Source organism: Heptranchias perlo, chromosome 8 (genome assembly GCF_035084215.1).
Source record: "Heptranchias perlo isolate sHepPer1 chromosome 8, sHepPer1.hap1, whole genome shotgun sequence".
Classification (NCBI taxonomy): domain Eukaryota; kingdom Metazoa; phylum Chordata; class Chondrichthyes; order Hexanchiformes; family Hexanchidae; genus Heptranchias; species Heptranchias perlo.
The window spans coordinates 57,764,009-57,786,168 of NC_090332.1; the positions used below are offsets into that span (position 1 = coordinate 57,764,009).

Here is a 22,160-nt window from a genome sequence, read left to right on the forward strand (position 1 = left end):
GGGAAGTAAAGTGGTGACAGAAACAAAAGGCAATAAGGGAGAGTGTACAAAACATGACCGGACAGAAGGTCTGAGAAAGCAGGGCAAAGACCAAGGGAAGTCTAGATTAAACTGCATTCATTTCAATGCAAGAAGTCTGATGGGCAAGGTAGATGAACTCAGGGCATGGATGGGTACATGGGACTGGGATGTTATAGCTATTACTGAAACATGGCTAAGGGAGGGGCAGGACTGGCAGCTCAATGTTCCAGGGTACAGATGCTATAGGAAAGATAGAGCAGGAGGTAAGAGAGGAGGGGGAGTTGCGTTCTTGATTAGGGAGAACATCACGGCAGTAGTGAGAGGGGATATATCCGAGGGTTCGCCCACTGAGTCCATATGGGTAGAACTGAAAAATAAGAAGGGAGAGATCACTTTGATAGGATTGTACTACAGACCCCCAAATAGTCAACGGGAAATTGAGGAGCAAATATGTAAGGAGATTACAGACTGCTGCAAGAAAAATAGGGTGGTAATAGTAGGGGACTTTAACTTTCCCAACATTGACTGGGACAGCCATAGCATTAGGGGCTTGGATGGAGAGAAATTTGTTGAGTGTATTCAGGAGGAATTTCTCATTCAGTATGTGGATGGCCCGACGAGAGAGGGGGCAAAACTTGACCTCCTCTTGGGAAATAAGGAAGGGCAGGTGACAGAAGTGTTAGTGAGAGATCACTTTGGGACCAGTGATCATAATGCCATTAGTTTTAAGATAGCTATGGAGAATGATAGGTCTGGCCCAAAAGTTAAAATTCTAAATTGGGGAAAGGCCAATTTTGATGGTATTAGACAGGAACTTTCAGAAGTTGATTGGGAGAGTCTGTTGGCAGGCAAAGGGACGTCTGGGAAGTGGGAGGCTTTCAAAAGTGTGTTAACCAGGGTTCAGGGTAAGCACATTCCTTATAAAGTGAAGGGCAAGGCTGGTAGAAGTTGGGAACCTTGGATGACTCGGGAGATTGAGGCCCTCGTCAAAAAGAAGAAGGAGGCATATGACATGCATAGGCAGCTGGGATTAAGTGGATCTCTTGAAGAGTATAGAGATTGCCGGAGTAGAGTTAAGAGAGAAATCAGGAGGGCAAAAAGGGGACATGAGATTGCTTTGGCAGATAAGGCAAAGGAGAATCCAAAGAGCTTCTACAAATACATAAAGGGCAAAAGAGTAACTAGGGAGAGAGTAGGGCCTCTTAAGGATCAACAAGGTCATCTATGTGCGGAACCACAAGAGATGGGTGAGATCCTGAATGAATATTTCACATCGGTATTTACGGTTGAGAAAGGCATGGATGTTAGGGAACTTGGGGAAATAAATAGTGATGTCTTGAGGAGTGTACATATATTACAGAGAGGGAGGTGCTGGAAGTCTTAACGCGCATCAAGGTAGATAAATCTCCGGGACCTGATGAAATGTATCCCAGGACGTTATGGGAGGTTAGGGAGGAAATTGCGGGTCCCCTTGCAGAGATATTTGAATCATCGACAGCTACAGGTGAGGTGCCTGATGATTGGAGGGTAGCAAATGTTGTGCCGTTGTTTAAGAAGGGCGGCAGGGAAAAGCCTGGGAACTACAAACCGGTGAGCCTGACATCTGTAGTGGGTAAGTTGTTAGAGGGTATTCTGAGAGACAGGATCTACAGGCATTTGGAGAGGCAGGGACTGATTAGGAACAGTCAGCATGGTTTTGTGAGTGGAAAATCATGTCTCACGAATTTGATTGAGTTTTTTGAAGGGGTAACCAAGAAGATAGATTAGCCTGTGCAGTAGATGTGGTCTACATGGACTTTAGCAAAGCCTTTGACAAGGTACCGCATGATAGGTTGTTACATAAGGTTAAATCTCACGGGATCCAAGGTGAGGTAGCCAATTGGATACAAAATTGGATTGACGACAGAAGACAGAGGGTGGTTGTAGAGGGTTGTTTTTCAAACTGGAGGCCTGTGACCAGCGGTGTGCCTCAGGGATCGGTGCTGGGTCCACTGTTATTTGTTATTTATATTAATGATTTGGATGAGAACTTAGGAGGCATGGTTAGTAAGTTTGCAGATGACACCAAAATTGGTGGCATTGTGGACAGTGAAGAAGGTTATCTAGGATTGCAACGGGATCTTGATAAATTGGGCCAGTGGGCCGATGAATGGCAGATGGAGTTTAATTTAGATAAATGTGAGGTGATGCATTTTGGTAGATCGAATCAGGCCAGGACCTACTCCGTTAATGGTAGGGCGTTGGGGAGAGTTATAGAACAAAGAGATCTAGGAGTACAGGTTCATAGCTCCTTGAAAGTGGAGTCACAGGTGGATAGGGTGGTGAAGAAGGCATTCAGCATGCTTGGTTTCATTGGTCAGAACATTGAATACAGGAGTTGGGATGTCTTGTTGAAGTTGTACAAGACATTAGTAAGGCCACACTTGGAATACTGTGTACAGTTCTGGTCACCCTATTATAGAAAGGATATTATTAAACTAGAAAGAGTGCAGTAAAGATTTACTAGGATGCTACCGGGACTTGATGGTTTGACTTATAGGGAGAGGTTGGATAGACTGAGACTTTTTTCCCTGGAGAGTAGGAGGTTTAGGGGTGATCTTATAGAAGTCAATAAAATAATGAGGGGCATAGATAAGGTAGATAGTCAAAATCTTTTCCCAAAGGTAGGGGAGTCTATAACGAGGGGGCATAGATTTAAGGTGAGAGGGGAGAGATACAAAAGGGTCCAGAGGGGCAATTTTTTCACTCAAAGGGTGGTGAGTGCCTGGAACGAGCTGCCAGAGGCAGTAGTAGAGGCGGGTACAATTTTGTCTTTTAAAAAGCATTTGGACAGTTACATGGGTAAGATGGGTATAGAGGGATATGGGCCAAGTGCAGGCAATTGGGACTAGCTTAGTGGTATAAACTGGGCGACATGGACATGTTGGGCCGAAGGGCCTGTTTCCATGTTGTAAACTTCTATGATTCTATGATTCTAACCAGAAGACACAGATTTAAGGTGATCAGCAAAAGAGTCAGAGATGACATGAGGAAACATTTTTTTCCGCAGCGAGTTGTAATGATCTGTAATGCACTGCCTGAAAAAGGGTAGTGGAAGCAGATTGAATAGTAACGTTCAAAAGGGAATTGGATGAATACTTGAAGGGAAAAAATTACAGGGCTATGTGGAAAGAGCAGGGGAATGGGACTAATTGGATAGCTCTTCGAAAAAGGTGGCACAAGTACAATGGGCCGAATGGCCCCCTCCTGTGCTGTACCTACCAAGATACTTAGCCTATGTCTTTTTAAAAAAATTTCACTTTTACCCTTATAGAATCATAGAAGGTTACAGCACGGAAGGAGGCCATTCGTCCCATCAAGTCCATGCCAGCTCTATGCAAGAGCAATCCAGCTAGTCCCACTCACCCGCCCTATCCAAGTAGTCCTGCAAATTTTTTTCCTTTCAAGTACTTATCCAATTACCTTTAGAAGGCCATGATTGAATCTGCCTCCACCAACCCCTTGGGCAGAGCACTCCAGATTCTAGCCACTCGCTGCGTAAAAAAGTTTTTCCTCATGTCACCTTTGGTTCTTTTACCAATCACCTTCAATCTATGCCCTCTGGTTCTTGATCCTTCTGCCAATGGGAACAGTTTCTGTCTATCTACTCTGTCTGGACCCTTCATGATTTTGAATACCTCTATCAAATGTTCTCGCAAACTTCTCTGTTCCAAGGAGAACAACCCCAACTTCTCCAGTCTATCCACGTAACTGAAGTCCCTCATCCCTGGAATCATTCTAGTAAATCTCTTCCGCACCCTCTCTAAGGCCTTCACATCTTTCCTAAAGTGCGGTGCCCAGAACCGGACCCAATACCCGCTATGCCCAAACCAGTGTTTTATAAACTCACTTCCTTATTTTTGTACTCCAAGCCTCTATTTATAAAGCCTATTATCACATATGCTTTTTTACCCGCTTTCTCAACCTGCCTACCACCTTCAAAGGTTTGTGTACATATGCCCCCAGATCTCTGTTCCTTTATCCCTTTTAGAATTGTGCCCTTTAGGTAATGATGCCTCTCCCACCGAAATGCATCTCCTCGCATTTTTCTGCGTTAAATTTCATCTGCCACGTGTCCGCCCATGTCATCAGCCTGTCTATATCCTCTTTAAGTCTATCACTATCCTCCTCACTGTTCACTACTCTTCCAAGTGTTGTGTCATCTGCAAATTTTGAAATTGTTGCCTGTTCACCCAAGTCCAAGTCATTAAATCATCAAGAGAAGCTGTGGTCCCAGGACCGAACCCTGGGGAACACTAGAGTACACCTCCCTCCAGTCCGCAAAACAACTATTCACCACTACTCTCTGTTTCCTGTCACATAGCCAATTTCGTATCCATGGTGCTACTGCCCCCTTTATTCCATGGGCCGCAATCTTGATGACAAGCCTACCATGTGGCACTTAGAACATGAGAACGTAAGAAAATAAGAAACAGGAGCAGCAGTAGGCCATCCTACCCCTCGAGCTCCACCATTCAACAAGATCATGGCTGATCTTCTACCTCAATGCCATTTTCCTACACCATCCCCGTATCCCTTGATGCCTTTAATATTTAGAAATCTATCGATCTCTGTTTGAATGTACTCAATGACTGAGCCTCCACAGCCCTCTGGGGTAGAGAATTCCAAATTCACCACCTTCAGTTTTTTTTTATTCGTTCATGGGATGTGGGCGTCGCTGGCGAGGCCGGCATTTATTGCCCATCCCTAATTGCCCTTGAGAAGGTGGTGGTGAGCTGCCTTCTTGAACCGCTGCAGTCCATGTGGTGAAGGTTCTCCCACAGTGCTGTTACGAAGGGAGTTCCAGGATTTTGACCCAGCGACAATGAAGGAACGGCGATATATTTCCAAGTCGGGATGGTGTGTGACTTGGAGGGGAACGTGCAGGTGGTGTTGTTCCCATGTGCCTGCTGCTCTTGTCCTTCTAGGTGGTAGAGGTCGCGGGTTTGGGAGGTGCCGAAGAAGCCTTGGCGAGTTGCTGCAATGCATCCTGTGGATGGTACACACTGCAGCCACAGTGGTGAAGGGAGTGAATGTTTAGGGTGGTGGATGGGGTGCCAATCAAGCGGGCTGCTTTGTCCTGGATGGCGTCGAGCTTCTTGAGTGTTATTGGAGCTGCACTCATCCAGGCAAGTGGAGAGTATTCCATCACACTCCTGACTTGTGCCTTGTAGATGGTGGAAAGGCTTTGGGGAGTCAGGAAGTGAGTCACTCGCCGCAGAATACCCAGCCTCTGACCTGCTCTTGTAGCCACAGTATTTATATGGCTGGTGCAGTTAAGTTTCTGGTCAATGGTGACCCCCAGGATGTTGATGGTGGGGGATTCGGCGATGGTAATGCCATTGAATGTCAAGGGGAGGTGGTTAGACTCTCACTTGTTGGAGATGGTCATTGCCTGGCACTTGTCTGGTGCGAATGTTACTTGCCACTTATCAGCCCAAGCCTGGATGTTGTCCAGGTCTTGCTGCATGCGGGCTCGGAATGCTTCATTATTTGAGGGGTTGTGAATGGAACTGAACACTGTGCAATCATCAGCGAACATCCCCATTTCTGACCTTATGATGGAGGGAAGGTCATTGATGAAGTAGCTGAAGATGGTTGGGCCGAGGACACTGCCCTGAGGAACTCCTGCAGCAATGTCCTGGGGCTGAGACAATTGGCCTCCAACAACCACTACCATCTTCCTTTGTGCTCGGTATGACTCCAGTGAAGAAATTTCTCCTCATCTCAGACCTAAATGGCCTAACCCTTATTCTGACACTGTGACCCCTGGTTCTAGACTCCCCAGTCAGGGGAACATCCTCCCTGCATCTACCCTGTTGAGCACTAAGAATTTTGTATGTTGCAATGAGATCATCTCTCATTCTTCTAAACTGTAGAGAATACAGGCCTAGTCTACTCAATCTCTCCTTACACAACAATCTCATCATCCCAGGAATCAGTTTGGTGAACCTTCGTTGCACTCCCTCTATGGAAAGTATATCCTTTCTTAGGTAAGGAAACCAAAATTGTACACACTACTCCAGGTGCGGTCTCACCAAAGCCCTATATAATTGCAGTAAGATATCTTTACTCCTGTACTCAAATCCTCTTGTAATAAAGGCCAACATACCATTTGCTTTCCTAATTGCTTGCTGCACCTGCATGTTAGCTTTCAGTGACTCATGTATAAGGATACCCAGGTGCCTTTGAACATCAACATTTCCCAATCTCTGACCATTTAAAAAATACTCTGCATTTCTGTTTTTCCTACCAAAGTGGATAACTTCATATTTTTCCACATTATATTCCATCTGCCATGTTCTTGCCCACTCACTTAGCTTGTCTATAATCCCCTTGAAGCTTCTTTGCATTGTCCTCACAACTCACATTCCCACCTAGTTTTGTGTCATCAGCAAACTTGGAAATATTATATTTGGTCCCCTCATCCAAATCATTGATATAGATTGTGAATGGCTGGGGCCCAAGCACCGATCCCCATTAGTCACAGTCTGCCAACCTGAAAAAGACCCGTTTATTCCTACTCTCTGTTTTCTGTCTGTTAACCAATTCTCAATCCATGCCAGTATATTACACCCAAATCCATGTGCTCTAACTTTGTTCACCAACCTCCTGTGTGGGACCTTTTCAAAAGCCTTCTGAAAAATCCAAATACACCACATCCACTGGTTCCCCCTTATCTATTCTACTAGTTACATCCTCAAAGAACTCCATAGGTTTGTCAAACATGATTTCCCTTTCATAAATCCATGTTGACTCTCCTATTATTATTTTCTAAGTGTCCTGTTATCACACCCTTTATAATAGATTCCAGCTTTTTCCCTACGACTGATGTCAGGCTAACATGTCTGTAGTTCCCTGTTTTTTCTCTCCCTCCTTTCTTAAATAGTGGGGTTACATTTCGTACCCTCCAATCTGCAGGACTATTCCAGAATCTATAGAATTTTGGAAGATGACAACCAATACATCCACTATCTCTCTTTCAAAACCCTGGGATGCAGACAATCAGGTCCTTGGGATTTATCGACTTTCAGTCCCATTAATTTCTCTCGTGCTATTTTTTTTAAACTAATACTAATTTCTTTCAGTTCCTCATTCTTGCCAGACCCTTGGTTTTCTAATATTTCTGGGAGGTTTTTTGTTTCTGGGAAGTGTGTCCAGCTGCAGCTATTGTTTGACCGCTTGACGGCTCTGGAGCTGCGGATGGACTCACTTTGGAGCATCCGCGATGCTGAGAAAGTCGTGGATAGCACGTTCAGTGAGTTGGTCACACCGCAGATAAAAATTACTGAGGGAGATAGTGAATGGGTGACCAACAGACAGAGGAAGAGTAGGAAGGCAGTGCAGGGGTCCCCTGCGGTCATCTCCCTCCAAAACAGGTATACAGTTTTGGATACTGTTGGCGGAGATGGCTCACCAGGGGAAGGTGGCAGTGGCCAGGTTCATGGCACCGTGGCTGGCTCTGCTGCACAGGAGGGCAGGAAAAAGAGTGGCAGAGCTATAGTGATAGGGGACTCGATTGTAAGGGGAATAGACAGGCGTTTCTGCGGACGCAACCGAGACTCCAGGATGGTATGTTGCCTCCCTGGTGCAAGGGTCAAGGATGTCTCGGAGCGGCTGCAGGACATTCTGGAGGGGGAGGGTGAACAGCCAGTTGTCGTGGTGCATATAGGCACCAACGATATAGGTAAAAAACAGGATGAGGTCCTACAAGCTGAATTTAGGGAGTTAGGAGTTAAACTAAAGAGTAGGACCTCAAAGGTAGTAATCTCAGGATTGCTACCAGTGCCACGGGCTAGTCAGAGTAGGAATGACAGGATAGCTAAGATGAATACGTGGCTTGAGAGATGGTGCAAGAGGGAGGGATTCAAATTCCTGGGCCATTGGAACCGGTTCTGGGGGAGGTGGGACCAGTACAAATTGGACGGTCTGCATCTGGGCAGGACTGGAACCAATGTCCTAGGGGGAGTGTTTGCTAGTGCTGTTGGGGAGGGTTTAAACTAATGTGGCAGGGGGATGGGAACCGATGCAGGAAGTCAGTGGGAAATAAAGTGGTGACAGAAACAAAAGGCAGTAAGGGAGAGTGTACAGAACATGACCGGACAGATGGTCTGAGAAAGCAGGGCAAAGACCAAGGGAAGACTAGATTAAACTGCATTTATTTCAATGCAAGAAGTCTGATGGGCAAGGCAGATGAACTCAGGGCATGGATGGGTACATGGGACTGGGATGTTATAGCTATTACTGAAACATGGCTAAGGGAGGGGCAGGACTGGCAGCTCAATGTTCCAGGGTACAGATGCTATAGGAAAGATAGAGCAGGAGGTAAGAGAGGAGGGGGAGTTGCGTTCTTGATTAGGGAGAACATCACGGCAGTAGTGAGAGGGGATATATCCGAGGGTTCGCCCACTGAGTCCATATGGGTAGAACTGAAAAATAAGAAGGGAGAGATCACTTTGATAGGATTGTACTACAGACCCCCAAATAGTCAACGGGAAATTGAGGAGCAAATATGTAAGGAGATTACAGACAGCTGCAAGAAAAATAGGGTGGTAATAGTAGGGGACTTTAACTTTCCCAACATTGACTGGGACAGCCATAGCATTAGGGGCTTGGATGGAGAGAAATTTGTTGAGTGTATTCAGGAGGAATTTCTCATTCAGTATGTGGATGGCCCGACGAGAGAGGGGGCAAAACTTGACCTCCTCTTGGGAAATAAGGAAGGGCAGGTGACAGAAGTGTTAGTGAGGGATCACTTTGGGACCAGTGATCATAATTCCATTAGTTTTAAGATAGCTATGGAGAAGGATAGGTATGGCCCAAAAGTTAAAATTCTAAATTGGGGAAAGGCCAATTTTGATGGTATTAGACAGGAACTTTCAGAAGTTGATTGGGAGAGTCTGTTGGCAGGCAAAGGGACGTCTGGTAAGTGGGAGGCTTTCAAAAGTGTGTTAACCAGGGTTCAGTGTAAGCACATTCCTTATAAAGTGAAGGGCAAGGCTGGTAGAAGTAGGGAACCTTGGATGACTCGGGAGATTGAGGCACTAGTCAAAAATAAGAAGGAGGCATATGACATGCATAGGCAGCTGGGATCAAGTGGATCCCTTGAAGAGTATAGAGATTGCCGGAGTAGAGTTAAGAGAGAAATCAGGAGGGCAAAAAGGGGATATGAGATTGCTTTGGCAGATCAGGCAAAGGAGAATCCAAAGAGCTTCTACAAATACATAAAGGGCAAAAGGGTAACTAGGGAGAGAGTAGGGCCTCTTAAGGATCAACAAGGTCATCTATGTGCGGAACCACAAGAGATGGGTGAGATCCTGAATGAATATTTCACATCGGTATTTACGGTTGAGAAAGGCATGGATGTTAGGGAACTTGGGGAAATAAATAGTGATGTCTTGAGGAGTGTACATATTACAGAGAGGGAGGTGCTGGAAGTCTTAACGCGCATCAAGGTAGATAAATCTCCGGGACCTGATGAAATGTATCCCAGGACGTTATGGGAGGTTAGGGAGGAAATTGCGGGTCCCCTAGCAGAGATATTTGAATCATCCACCGCTACAGGTGAGGTGCCTGAAGATTGGAGGGTAGCAAATGTTGTGCCTTTGTTTAAGAAGGGCGGCAGGGAAAAGCCTGGGAACTACAGACCAGTGAGCCTGACATCTGTAGTGGGTAAGTTGTTAGAGGGTATTCTGAGGGACAGAATCTACAGGCATTTGGAGAGGCAGGGACTAATTAGGAACAGTCAGCATGGTTTTGTGAGAGGAAAATCATGTCTCACGAATTTGATTGAGTTTTTTGAAGGGGTAACCAAGAAGATAGATGAGGGCTGTGCAGTAGACGTGGTCTACATGGACTTCAGCAAAGCATTTGACAAGGTACCGCATGGTAGGTTGTTACATAAGGTTAAATCTCATGGGATCCAAGGTGAGGTAGCCAATTGGATACAAAATTGGCTTGACGACAGAAGACAGAGGGTGGTTGTCGAGGGTTGTTTTTCAAACTGGATGCCTGTGTCCAGCGGTGTGCCTCAGGGATCGGTGCTGGGTCCGCTGTTATTTGTTATTTATATCAATGATTTGGATGAGAATTTAGGAGGCATGGTTAGTAAGTTTGCAGATGACACCAAGATTGGTGGCATTGTGGACAGTGAAGAAGGTTATCTAGGATTGCAACGGGATCTTGATAAATTGGGCCAGTGGGCCGATGAATGGCAGATGGAGTTTAATTTAGATAAATGTGAGGTGATGCATTTTGGTAGATCGAATCGGGCCAGGACCTACTCCATTAATGGTAGGGCGTTGGGGAGAGTTATAGAACAAAGAGATCTAGGAGTACAGATTCATAGCTCCTTGAAAGTGGAGTCACAGGTGGATAGGGTGGTGAAGAAGGCATTCAGCATGCTTGGTTTCATTGGTCAGAACATTGAATGCAGGAGTTGGGATGTCTTGTTGAAGTTGTACAGGGCATTGGTGAGGCCACACTTGGAATACTGTGTACAGTTCTGGTCACCCTATTATAGAAAGGATATTATTAAACTAGAAAGAGTGCAGAAAAGATTTACTAGGATGCTACCGGGACTTGATGGTTTGACTTACAGGGAGAGGTTAGACAGACTGGGACTTTATTCCCTGGAGAGTAGGAGGTTAAGGGGTGATCTTATAGAAGTCTATAAAATAATGAGGGGCATAGATAAGGTCGATAGTCAAAATCTTTTCCCAAAGGTAGGGGAGTCTATAACGAGGGGGCACAGATTTAAGGTGAGAGGGGAGAGATACAAAAGGATCCAGAGGGGCAATTTTTTCACTCAAAGGGTGGTGAGTGTCTGGAACGAGCTGCCAGAGGCAGTAGTAGAGGCAGGTACAATTTTGTCTTTTAAAAAGCATTTGGACAGTTACATGGGGAAGATGGGTATCGAGGGATATGGGCCAAGTGCAGGCAATTGGGACTAGCTTAGTGGTATAAACTGGGCGACATGGACATGTTGGGCCGAAGGGCCTGTTTCCATGTTGTAACTTCTATGATTCTATGATTCTATGAAGACAGACATAAAGTATTTGTTTAATTTCTCTGCCATTTCCTTATTCCCCATTATAAATTCTCCCGTCTCTGTCTGTAAGGGACCCAGAAGCTTTTACAGTCCGTTTTTATGTTTCTCACTAGTTTAATCTCATATTCTATTTTCCCTTTCTTTATCAATTTCTTGGTCCTCCTTTGCTGAATTCTAAAATGCTCCCAATCCTCAGGCTTACTGCTTTTTCTGGCAACTTTATATGGCTCTTCCTTTGATTTAATACTACCTTTAATTTCTCTTATTACCCATGGTTGGACCACTTTTCCTATTAGGTTTGTGTGCCTTAAAGGAATATATATTTGTTGCAAATTATGTATTAATTCTTTATATGCTAGCCATTGCCTGTCTACTGTCATATCTTTTGATGTAGTTCCCCAATCATCCACAGCCAACTTGTGCCTCATACCTTCATAGTTTCCTTTGTTTACATTTAAGATTCTAGTTTCAGATTGAACTACATCACTTTCAAACTTACTGAACAATTCTATCATATTACGGTCACTCTTCCCTAAGGACTCCTATACAACACGATTAATAATTAACCCTTTCTCATTGCACAGTACTAGATCTAAAATAGCCTGTTCCCTAGTTGGTTCCTGAACATACTGATGTAGAAAACCATCTCATGTACATTCCAGGAATTCATCCTCCACAGTATTAGTGCTAATTTGGTTTGCCCAATCTATATGTAGATTAAAGTCCCCCATGATTACTATATTACCCTTGTTACATGCACTTCTAATTTCCTGCTTTATACCGTGCCCTACATTACCACTACTGTTTGGTGGCCTATAAAGAATTCCCACCAACGTTTTCTGCCCCTTGCTGTTTCTTAGCTCCACCCAAACTGACTTCTGAGCCAAGATCCTTTCTCACTATTGTACTGATCTCATCCTTTATTAACAGCGCTACTCCACCTCCTTTTCCTTTTTGCCTGTCCTATCTAAATGTCGAATATCCTTGAATATTCAGTTCCCAGCCTTGGTCACCCTGCAGCCACGTCTCCGTAATGGCTATTAGATCATACCCATTTACTTCTATTTGTGCCGTCAATTCATCTACCTTGTTGCGAATGTTGCGTACATTCAGGTAAAGTGCCTTTAATGTTGCCTTTTTAACATTTTTTCCTAATTTGACCTTATTTGCTGCTGGCCTTTGTTTCCACTGCCTTCCAATTTCACTTACTACTTTTCTGCCTTCCACTTCCAGCTTTGTTACTCTCCCTTCTGAATCTCCTCTCAGGTGCCCATCCCCCTGTTTAAACCTTCCCCAACAGCTCTAGCAAACCTCCCCCGCAAGGATATTGGTCCCCGCCCTGTTGAGGTGTAACCCATCCAGCTTGTACAGGTCCCATCTCCCCCAGAATTGGTCCCAATGCCCCAGGAATCTAAAGCCCTCCCTCCTGCACAATTTTTCCAGCCACGCATTCATCTGCTCTATCCTCCTGTTTCTATACTCACTAGCACGTGGCACTGGGAGTAATCCAGAGGTTACTACCTTTGAGGTCCTGCTTGATAATCTCTTTCCTCACTCCTTAAACTCTGCCTGCAGGACCTCAGCCCTCTTTCTACCTATGTCGTTGGTACAGATATGCACCATGACCTCTGGCTGTTCACCCTCCCCCTCCAGAATGGTTTGCAGCCGCTCAGTGACATCCTTGACCCTGGCACCAGGGAGGCAATATACCATCCTGGAATCACGTTTGCAGCTGCAGAAACACCTGTCAGGTCCCCTAACTATGGAATCCCCTATCGCTATTGCTCTCCTGACCTTTCTCCTCCCCTCCTTGTACAGCTGGGCCACCCATGGTGCTCTGGTCTTGGCTCTGGCTGCACTCCGCAGAGGAACCCTCTCCCCTGCAGTAATACTGGTTAGAGAGTGAGATGCCCCCAGGAGACACCTGCACTACCTGCCTGCTCTTCCTTGTTTGTTTGGCAGGCACTCAGTCCCTCTCTGCCTGCACTCTCTCAAGCTGCGGGGTGACCACCTCCTGAAACGTGCTATCCACGTAGCTCTCAACCTCGCGGATGTACTGCAGTGACGCCAGTTGTTGCTCAAGCTCCGAAACCCAAAGCTCGAGCTCCTCCATCTGACGACACTTCCTGCACCTATGGTTGTCTAGGACACGGGAAGCATCCTGGAGTTCCTACATGGCACAGGATGAGCATTCCACGGTGTGAGCTGCCCTGCCATGCCTCGATTTATTAGATTAACTAAACTTAACTGGAAATAAACTAAAGACTTCATCAAAGGCCTTTTGAAAGTCCATATAGACCACATTAACTGCACTGCCCTCATCTACCCTCTCTGTTACTTTATCAAAAAACTCAATCAAGTTAGTTAAACACGATTTGCCTTTAACAAATCAGTGCTGGCTTTCCCTAATCAATCCACACTCGTCCAAGTGACTGTTAATTCTGTCCGGGATTATCATTTCTAGAAGTTTCCCCATCACTGAGGTTAAACTGACTGGCCAGTAGTTGCTGGGTTTATCTTTATATCCTTTTTTGAGCAAGGGTGTAACATTTGCAATTCTCCAGTCCTCTGGCCAGCGCTTCTGCAATTTCTACCCTTAATTCCCTCAGCAACCTAGGATGCATCCCATCCAGACGGGGTGACTTATCTACTTTAAGTACAGCCAGCCTTTCTAGTACCTCTTCTTTATCAATTTTTAGCCCTTCCAGTATCTCAACTATATCTTATTTTACTGAGGCTCTCTGGCAACATCTTCTTCCTTGGTAAAGACAGTTGCAAAGTACTCATTTAGTACCTCGGCCATGCCCTCTGCCTCCATGAGTAGATCTCCTTTATGGTTCCTAATTGGCTCCACCCCTCCTCTTACTACCCATTTACTGTTTACATGCCTGTAGAAGACTTTTGGATTCTCTTTTATGTTGGCCGACAGTCTATTCTCATACTCTCTCTTTGCCCCTCTTTATTTCCTGTTTCACTTCCCCTCTGAACTTTCTATATTCGGCCTGGTTCTCACTTGTGTTATCAACATGACATCTATCACACACCCCTTTTTTCCACTTCATCTTACTCTCTATCCCTTTTGTCATCCAGGGAACTCTGGCTTTAGTTTGTCCCTCGTAGGAATGTACCTAGGCCGTACCCAAACCACCTACTCTTTAAAGGCCACCCACTGTTCAATTACAGTTTTGCCTGCCAATTTTTGATTCCAATTTACCCGGGCCAGATCAGTTCTCATCCCACTGAAATTGGCCCTCCTCCAATTGAGTATTTTTACTTCAGAGTGGACAGAGTCCTTTTTCATGGCTATTCTAAATCTGATGATACTATGATCGCTGCTCCCTAAATGTTCCCCCACTGACACTTGCTCCACTTGGCCCACCTCATTTCCCAGGACCCGATCCAGCAATTCCTCCTTCCTCGTTGGGCTGGAAACATACTGGTCAAGAAAGTTCTCCTGAACACATTTCAAAAATTCCTCCCCCTCTTTGCCCCTTATATTATTATTATCCCAGTCTATATTTGGATAGTTGAAGTCCCCCGTTATCACTACTCTATAGCTTTTGCACCTCTCTGTAATTTCCCTGCAAATTTGCTCCTCTATATCCTTCCCTCTAGTTGGTGGCCTATAGAATACACCCAGTAGTGTAATGGCACCTCTATTGTTTCTTAACTCTAACCAAATAGATTCTGTCCTTGACCCCTCCAGGACATCCTCTCTCTCCAGCACTGAAATATTCTCCTTAATCAATACTACCACCCCACCTCCTTTCTTCCTTTCCCTATCTTTCCTGAACACCTTGTATCCAGGAATATTTCATACCCCAATCCTGCCCTTTTTTGAGCCAGGTCTCATTTATCATCACATCAACATATTCCCATGTGACTATTTGTGTCTGCAGCTCACCAACCTTGTTTACCATGCTTCGTGCGTTTAAACACATGCACTGCAAACCAGTCTTGGGCTTTCTTGTACTCTTAGTCTGATCCCACCTAATGCCATACTATTTCTTGCTCTAGTGCTATCTTTCTCTCCCTACCTTTTGTTCCCCTTATTTCCCCTTTCCAATGCCACATCCCGGTGCCCATCCCCCTGCCAAATTAGTTTAAACCCCCACTCACAGAACTTGCGAACCTCCCTGCAAGGACATTGGTCCCAGCTCCGTTGAGGTGCAACCCGTCCGGCCTGTGCAGGTCCCACCTCCCCCAGAACTAGTCCCAATGCTCCAGGAATCTAAAGCCCTCCCTCCTGCACAATCTCTCTAGCCACGCATTCACTTGCTCTCTGACCTCTGGTCTGTCACCTGAAGCACGTTAGAATTTTGCTTTGCAGAGATACACAGGAAAGCAAACGGAAGGTTAACAAAATGCAGCACAAAAAGGGAAGCAGCCATACCAAGATAGTACCTTCTTTAATGGCTAGAGCATCCAGTGAATCAACTTCTGCGGAAACTGTTACCATATCAGGTTCCATCCCTGAAGATTCTTCTGCTGAAGGGCAAAGTTGTGCAAACACAAGGCTATGTTAAAAAGAGAGAAATTGTTTCTCTGTAGATCAGTGTAAAATACCACTTCTCACTAATATCATACAGCGTGATTTCAATCACCAATGCAGTAGCATGTTCCAATGAAATTGCTCTGTACACTATTTTAGCAAAGATGTTAATTCATTTCAAATAAGTTAGTACCTTCATAGCGGAACAGAAATTTCATATGGATGATATTAGAAATTTTATTTTTTTTGTCTCTTGCCGTTCACTTCATAAGTTTATTGTGACTCCACATTCAATTGAATGTGCAAAGAAAGATTACTTAATTTACGTTACCGACTCATCTACATAAAACCGTTTATTAAATAAAAAGCTACTGGGAGTTCTTGCAAAATATTTGTGTGATAAGATATTTTTCACAGAGACAGGATACTATGTCCTTGTTCAAATAAAAACAAAAATGTTGGAAATACACAGCAGGCCCGACAGCATCTATAAAGAGGATAGATGGGCTAGCATTTCTGGATGAAGACCCTTCATCAGAACTAATGTTAACTTTTCTCTTTACAGATGCAGATGGACCTGCTGCATTATTTCCAGCATTTTCTGTTTTGATTCTAGCTTTCTGGCATTTGCAGTTTCATTTTCTTTATAATTGTTTATTCAATTTTCAAGAAAATTCATTCACATTAAACTGAAGCCTGGCTGATTGTTTTCAGGGAGTCTCTTGTGGTCTGATTAAGGAATCTAATACAGGTGTCCTATTTAACTTCAACTCCCTCCCAATTAATCTGCTTCTGCAAACAGGTAATGAAACAATTATATTTCACACTATTAATGAATTTTACTACTTGAAAGAGCCAATGAGCAGAAATAGTATGCAAATATCACACCACATTTGAAAACTACTTTGTAACCAAAATTTTAAAAAGCCTTGAGCTGACTTCTGACTCCCTAATTGAACTCTCTCAGTAAGAAGTGGTGGTCGCAGGAAGTGCCGGTCAGGAAATCACGACCCGAAGCCCCAGATCTTTCGTCCATTAATTTAATTGGAGAAAGAATTTGCATTGCGATTTCCCAACCAATTACTTAATACATCTTTGCAACCACTGATTTTACTGACACCGAATGAATTTTAAAACAACTTTTTAGTTAAGAAAATCAACACTTTAATTCCAGGAACAGCATGAAACAAAATCTGAAATGTTTTATTGTTGAAGTATTTCTAGTTGCAATGCATTATGACATGCTCCCCTGTAAGCAAGAAGCATAACTAGACTAATATGTTCTGTGATCTTCGTTGTTGGGAAAACAGGATGTGGTGCCTTTATTGCAGTTGTACAAATTTGTAGCATGAATGTGCAGTGAATAATATGTACAATACTGATGAGGCAATATCAAATTAATATTCAGAGCAATATCTGAATCAGAGACTGAATATGACCAATTCAAATTAATTATGATTACATTTTGACCTAATTGAGCCCATTTGGATTTGGACACGTCTACCCCTTTAGGAAAGTAGTGCTGTATCTATACAGTAGAAATTCTTGCTGATTTTATATATTCTTCACTGCATGAATAAAACAGAGGTCAGTATGCCTCCCTGTTTCCAGGCTTCCGCTGTCATTCAGAGCACGTGTCAGATAAATGATTTTAAAATGTTGTGTTGGTATGATACCAGTCATGTCTGCTTCAACGAACGTTAATGCCTCAAGTGCCCATTTTGCTCAGAATCAGCTCCTGGAATATGTCCACCTCAGTATACTGACAGCTGAACATATTGGGTACAATTTATAATATTCTGCTTCTAGTGTGGAAGTTCTCTTTATGGGACTATGAATACGGTCTATCCGATTTTCTAGTTATTAGTTTTTGGGAGCATCTCAAAAGGCCGCATTGAGCTCTGCACATGGCTCACTAACTGGACTCTGTCGAGCGAGGTGCTATGCTGGGAGTAGCTGTGAAAAATTTGGCTTGATCGTGTGTTCTATTCAAACACTCATAGGTGGTCTGAGATTGATGAGAACAGTCAGTTACTGTAAGGACAGACGTAACATGGTGTTAAAGATAAACTTACATCTGATCATTAAAGTACGAGGGTAAAGGACTGCTCGTGTCATACTGGGATGATTTTGGGCAACTTAAATTCATGGAGTAAAGAGAGAGTATGAGAACAGACTGACGGCTAACATAAAAGGGAATCCAAAAAATCTTCTATAGGCATGTAAACAGTAAATGGGTAGTAAGAGGAGGGGCGGGGCTGATAACAGACCAAAAAGGAGATCTACGCATGGAGGCAAAGGGCATGGCTGAGGTACTAAATGAGTACTTTGTATCTGTCTTTACCAAGGAAGAAGATGCTGCCAAAGTCACGGTAAAAGAGGAGGTAGTTGAGATACTGGATGGGCTAAAAATTGATAAAGAGGAGGTACCAGAAAGGCTGGCTGTACTTAAAAGTAGATAAGTCACCTGGTCCAGATGGGATGCATGCTAGATTGCTGAGGGGAGTAAGGGTGGAAATTGCAGAGGTGCCAGCCATAATCTTCCAATCCTCCTTAGATACCCGGGTGGTGCCTGAGGACTGGAGAATTGCAAACGTTACACCCTTGTTCAAAAAAGGGTGTAAGGGTAAACCCAGCAACTACAGGCCAGTCATTTTAACCTCAGTGGTGGGGGAGCTTTTAGAAACAATAATTCGAGACAAAATTAATAGTCACTTAGACAAGTGTGGATTAATAAAGGAAATCCAGCACGGATTTGTTAAAGGCAAATCGTGTTTAACTAACTTGGTTGAGTTTTTTGATGAGGTAACAGAGAGGGTAGAAGAGGGCAATGCAGTTGATGTTGTGTATATGGACTTTCAAAAGGCATTTGATAAAGTGCCACATAATAGACTTGTCAGCAAAACTGAAGCCCATGGAATAAAAAGGGCAGTGGCAGCATTGATACGAAATTGGCCATGTGACAGGAAACAGAGTAGTGGTGAGCGGCTATTTTTCGGACTGGAGGGAGGTATACAGTGGTGTTCCCTAGGGGTCGGTACGAGGAACATTGCTTTTTTTGATAGATATTAATGACTTGAACTTGGGTGTACAGAGCACAACTTCAAAATTTGCAGATGACAAAAAAACTTGGAAGTGTAGTAAACAGTGAGGAGGCTAATAATAGACTGGTGGAATGGGTGGACTCATGGCAGATGAAATTTAACGCAGAGAAGTGCGAAGTGAGACATTTTGGCAGGAAGAGGAGAGGCAATATAAACTAAAGGGTACAATTCTAAAGGAGGTGCAGGAACAGAAAGAATCGGGGTATATGAGCACAAATCTTTGAAGATGGCAGGGCAGATTGAGAAAGTGGTTAAAAAAGCATACGGGGTCCTGACCTTTATAGAGGCATAGAGTACAAAAGCAAGGAAGTTATGTTGGAACCTTTGTAAAACACTGGTTTGGCCACAGCTGTAGTATTGTGTCCAATTCTTGGCATCGCACTTTAGGAAGGATGTGAAGGCCTAGAATGGTTGCAGGGATGAGGGGCTTCAGGTACATGGATAGAATGGAGAAGCTGGGGTTGTTCTCCTTAGAGCAGAGAAGGTTGAGAGGTTGATTTGATAGAAGTGTTCAAAATCATGAAGGATTTAGATAAAGTGAATAAAGAGAAACTATTCCCATTGGCGGAAGGGTCGAGAACCAGAGGACACAGATTTAAGGTCACTGGCAAAAGAACCAAAAGCGACATGAGGAAAACGTTTTTACGCAGCAAGTAGTTATGATCTGGAAAGTGCTGCCTGAAAGGGTGGTGGAAGCAGATTCAATCGTGACTTTCAAAAAGGAAATGGATAAATACTTATAGGGAAAAAAATTGCAGGGCTATTGGAGAAAGAGCAAGGGAATGGGACTGACTGGATTGCTCTTACAAAGAGCTGGCATGGGCTCCATGGGCTGAATAGCCTCCTTTGGCGCTGTGACCATTCTATGATTCTATGGAGTAGCCCATTCCAAGATTCTGCTAAAATCCTGGGGTGCTATTTTAATTGTCGATTAAAATTTTTAGCCATGTGCTTTATTAAATTGAATTTTAAATCTGACAATTTTGTGACAAGATCCATTTATTATTTTTGAGGCATATTTTCTTCCTTCAGACTCTTCTTTCCATTTATTGTTTCTCCATTTATAGGTTGGCTTTTGCTCCCTTCTTCTTACCAGTGACTGATTGATTAAAAGGGAGGGCAGTTGTCTGCTCCATACGACTGATCGTGTGTTAGGGCTTCCAAAATCCCATTGCATTGCCGGTTTATCACAGTCCAAGGGTCACCTATGGCATTGATGTGGGCATCTGGACCCCTGAACACAATGCCATGGCTTACATAAACCAAAAGGAGTTCCACTCCATCAATGGTCAGTACTCAGGAACTATAAATCATGCAGGGCAATCCCGGCTTCCTGCAGCAGCCATGATTCTTTCATTCTAAGGCAATCGTGCTCCTCCCGATTCCACAAAAAGTAAACAAATTAAAACTTACCTTTCCAGTGACAGCTTCCAGTGGTCCCTTTAAGGATCACCGGTTGTCAAGCGCTTAAGAATACTAACTGCAGATCAGTCACAAACAAATTTTGCGAAAGGGTTCTCAGATAGCTGTTAAGCCCCCCTATAATCATATGCAAGGGGCCAACGACTGTTTCAGGCCCGCGCCCTGGACGCCTGTGCAGGAGCCTTTACCAAAATGGTGGGCCTTGTACTTTCAACGCAGAATGAGTGCACCATACGCTGCCCACCATATTGAACCCTTAGGCACCTGTTTTATGCCTGTAAAACAAGTGCGGCGTGATTCAATTTCTAGGCCCTGGAGTTTTGGCAGCAACATCTGGAAACAGATGGCAGATCACCTGTTAGATATCATTCCTGTCCATGGTGAGAACGGGGTGAGATTTCTAGTCTTATTTCTTTCCTAGATGTCAATCTCTCTGTTCAATTAGGGCTGGTTCACAATCCTACTGTTTTCCTTAATCTGTGTTCTATTTTTATATTAAAATTTGGCCCACGATGCAGCCCATGGAGATTCTTATCGCTCCAAAAGTTAGAGGTTCATGCTGTTAGAATATACAACAAAGTAGTCCTTTCCAAGCTGCACCAGTAATATGTATATCAGTATGATATCAAATCGTAGACAAGTATCACTAACTTCTACATTCTCAGGAACAAATCACTAAGTTGATTTCAGTTACCATTTGACATATACCCTTCATTTTGAAAACGGCATATATAGTGGTTAAACAAAATGTCCAACACTTCTTACCTTCAGTGTAGCATTCAACAGTATTAGCAGGACCCAGAACAGGAAAACCATCTTCATTCAATCTTACAATACTGCCTGTGCGGCATGTTGGAACTACAGTAGTGGGCTCGGTTGTTAACTCTGTTGTAGTTGGTTCTGGTGTGGTACTTATGGTAGTCATGGTTGTGGTAGTAGTCATGGTTGTGGTAGTAGTAGTCATGGTTGTGGTAGTTGTAGTAGGCGCAACTGTCGTTTCTAGTTGCCGGATTAATCCAATAATGGGCTTGCCACCTACTGATAAAATTGGCTTAACTTTTGGGCCAACTAAAGGCTTACTATCTCGCCCATGTCCAAACAGAGGTAAACCATCAGGACTCAGGATCGGGGTTCCTTGTCGATCTTTAAAAGTGGACAGAAAAGTGCCAGTCTTTTTAGTGCAAGTTCTCGAATAGCTAAATATCATACTGTCACCAGAATGCTGTATAAAAATCAAATGACAATATTACAAAATTAAATACTCCAGATGCAAAAACTCCTGAGACTCGGACCAGGACTCATTTCCAAGATTATGAAAATGAATCTATAACAGATTACATAAAGCAAAGGTGGTAAGTGTGGAAAGTCTCAATTCTACAGCAAAAATCAGTGGCAATTTTTTCTTTCTTGTATTCAGTGTTGACGTATCTATTAAGCATCAATAGATATCTTAATAATTTTCAATTAGGATCTAATTTTTCTTTTGCAAGCCAAAATTTATCCTAAAGGGGCTCTACTGGAATTGCACAAACCTAGTATAGTACGTCCATCTGCTCCCAGTTGTATTTGGAGAGGCTTTCCCTCTGTATCTTGGAGGATTTGTCCTTCAGGGTTCATCAGTATTCCTCGATCAAGATCTACAATCTGTTTTGAAGTAACAAACTAGTCAGTCACAACAGCAGCCTACATCTCATGAGCTGAAGAGAGTGCTTTTTAAATTGATTAGCCTTGTATTTGCCTCTGACCATTGATGATTTGACATTAACATGATCCAGTTGTACAAGGAATACTCAACCCATTTAGTGTTCTGAGGTCCAGCGATGACTCTACGCCCAGTTGCCTTTTCAGTACTGGCTCTGCTGGGTGAAACTTTGCTCCCTCTGTCAGCTGTTAAGTTTGGTCTCCCATTTTTCCCTGTGATTTGACACAATATTTCAATACAATAAATACAAGTGATAATAATTGTTTAAAATCTATATGTAATATGGGTCTTGTCTCAATTTTTTCAATAGTCATTTGGAATAGAGTTTCT

General features: G+C 43.6%; 1 protein-coding gene across 2 annotated transcripts in view; it reads right to left on the reverse strand.

Annotated features, from left to right (window-relative positions):
- The window catches only part of fndc1 (fibronectin type III domain containing 1), a 331,091-nt gene that overhangs the window by 100,542 nt on the left and 208,389 nt on the right, over positions 1-22,160 (reverse strand). The window contains exons 13-16 of one of the 2 annotated variants that reach the window (XR_010963686.1): positions 21,924-22,042; positions 21,661-21,772; positions 20,894-21,271; positions 15,504-15,598 (exon numbers count right to left, since the gene is read on the reverse strand). Coding sequence is in view for 1 of the 2 variants with exons in the window: in XM_067989150.1 (XP_067845251.1) it covers positions 15,515-15,598; positions 20,894-21,271; positions 21,661-21,772; positions 21,924-22,042 (693 nt within the window). In the remaining variant the exon portion in view is untranslated. The remainder of the gene's footprint in view (positions 1-15,503; positions 15,599-20,893; positions 21,272-21,660; positions 21,773-21,923; positions 22,043-22,160) is intronic. The other variant, XM_067989150.1, reaches the window with a different exon arrangement.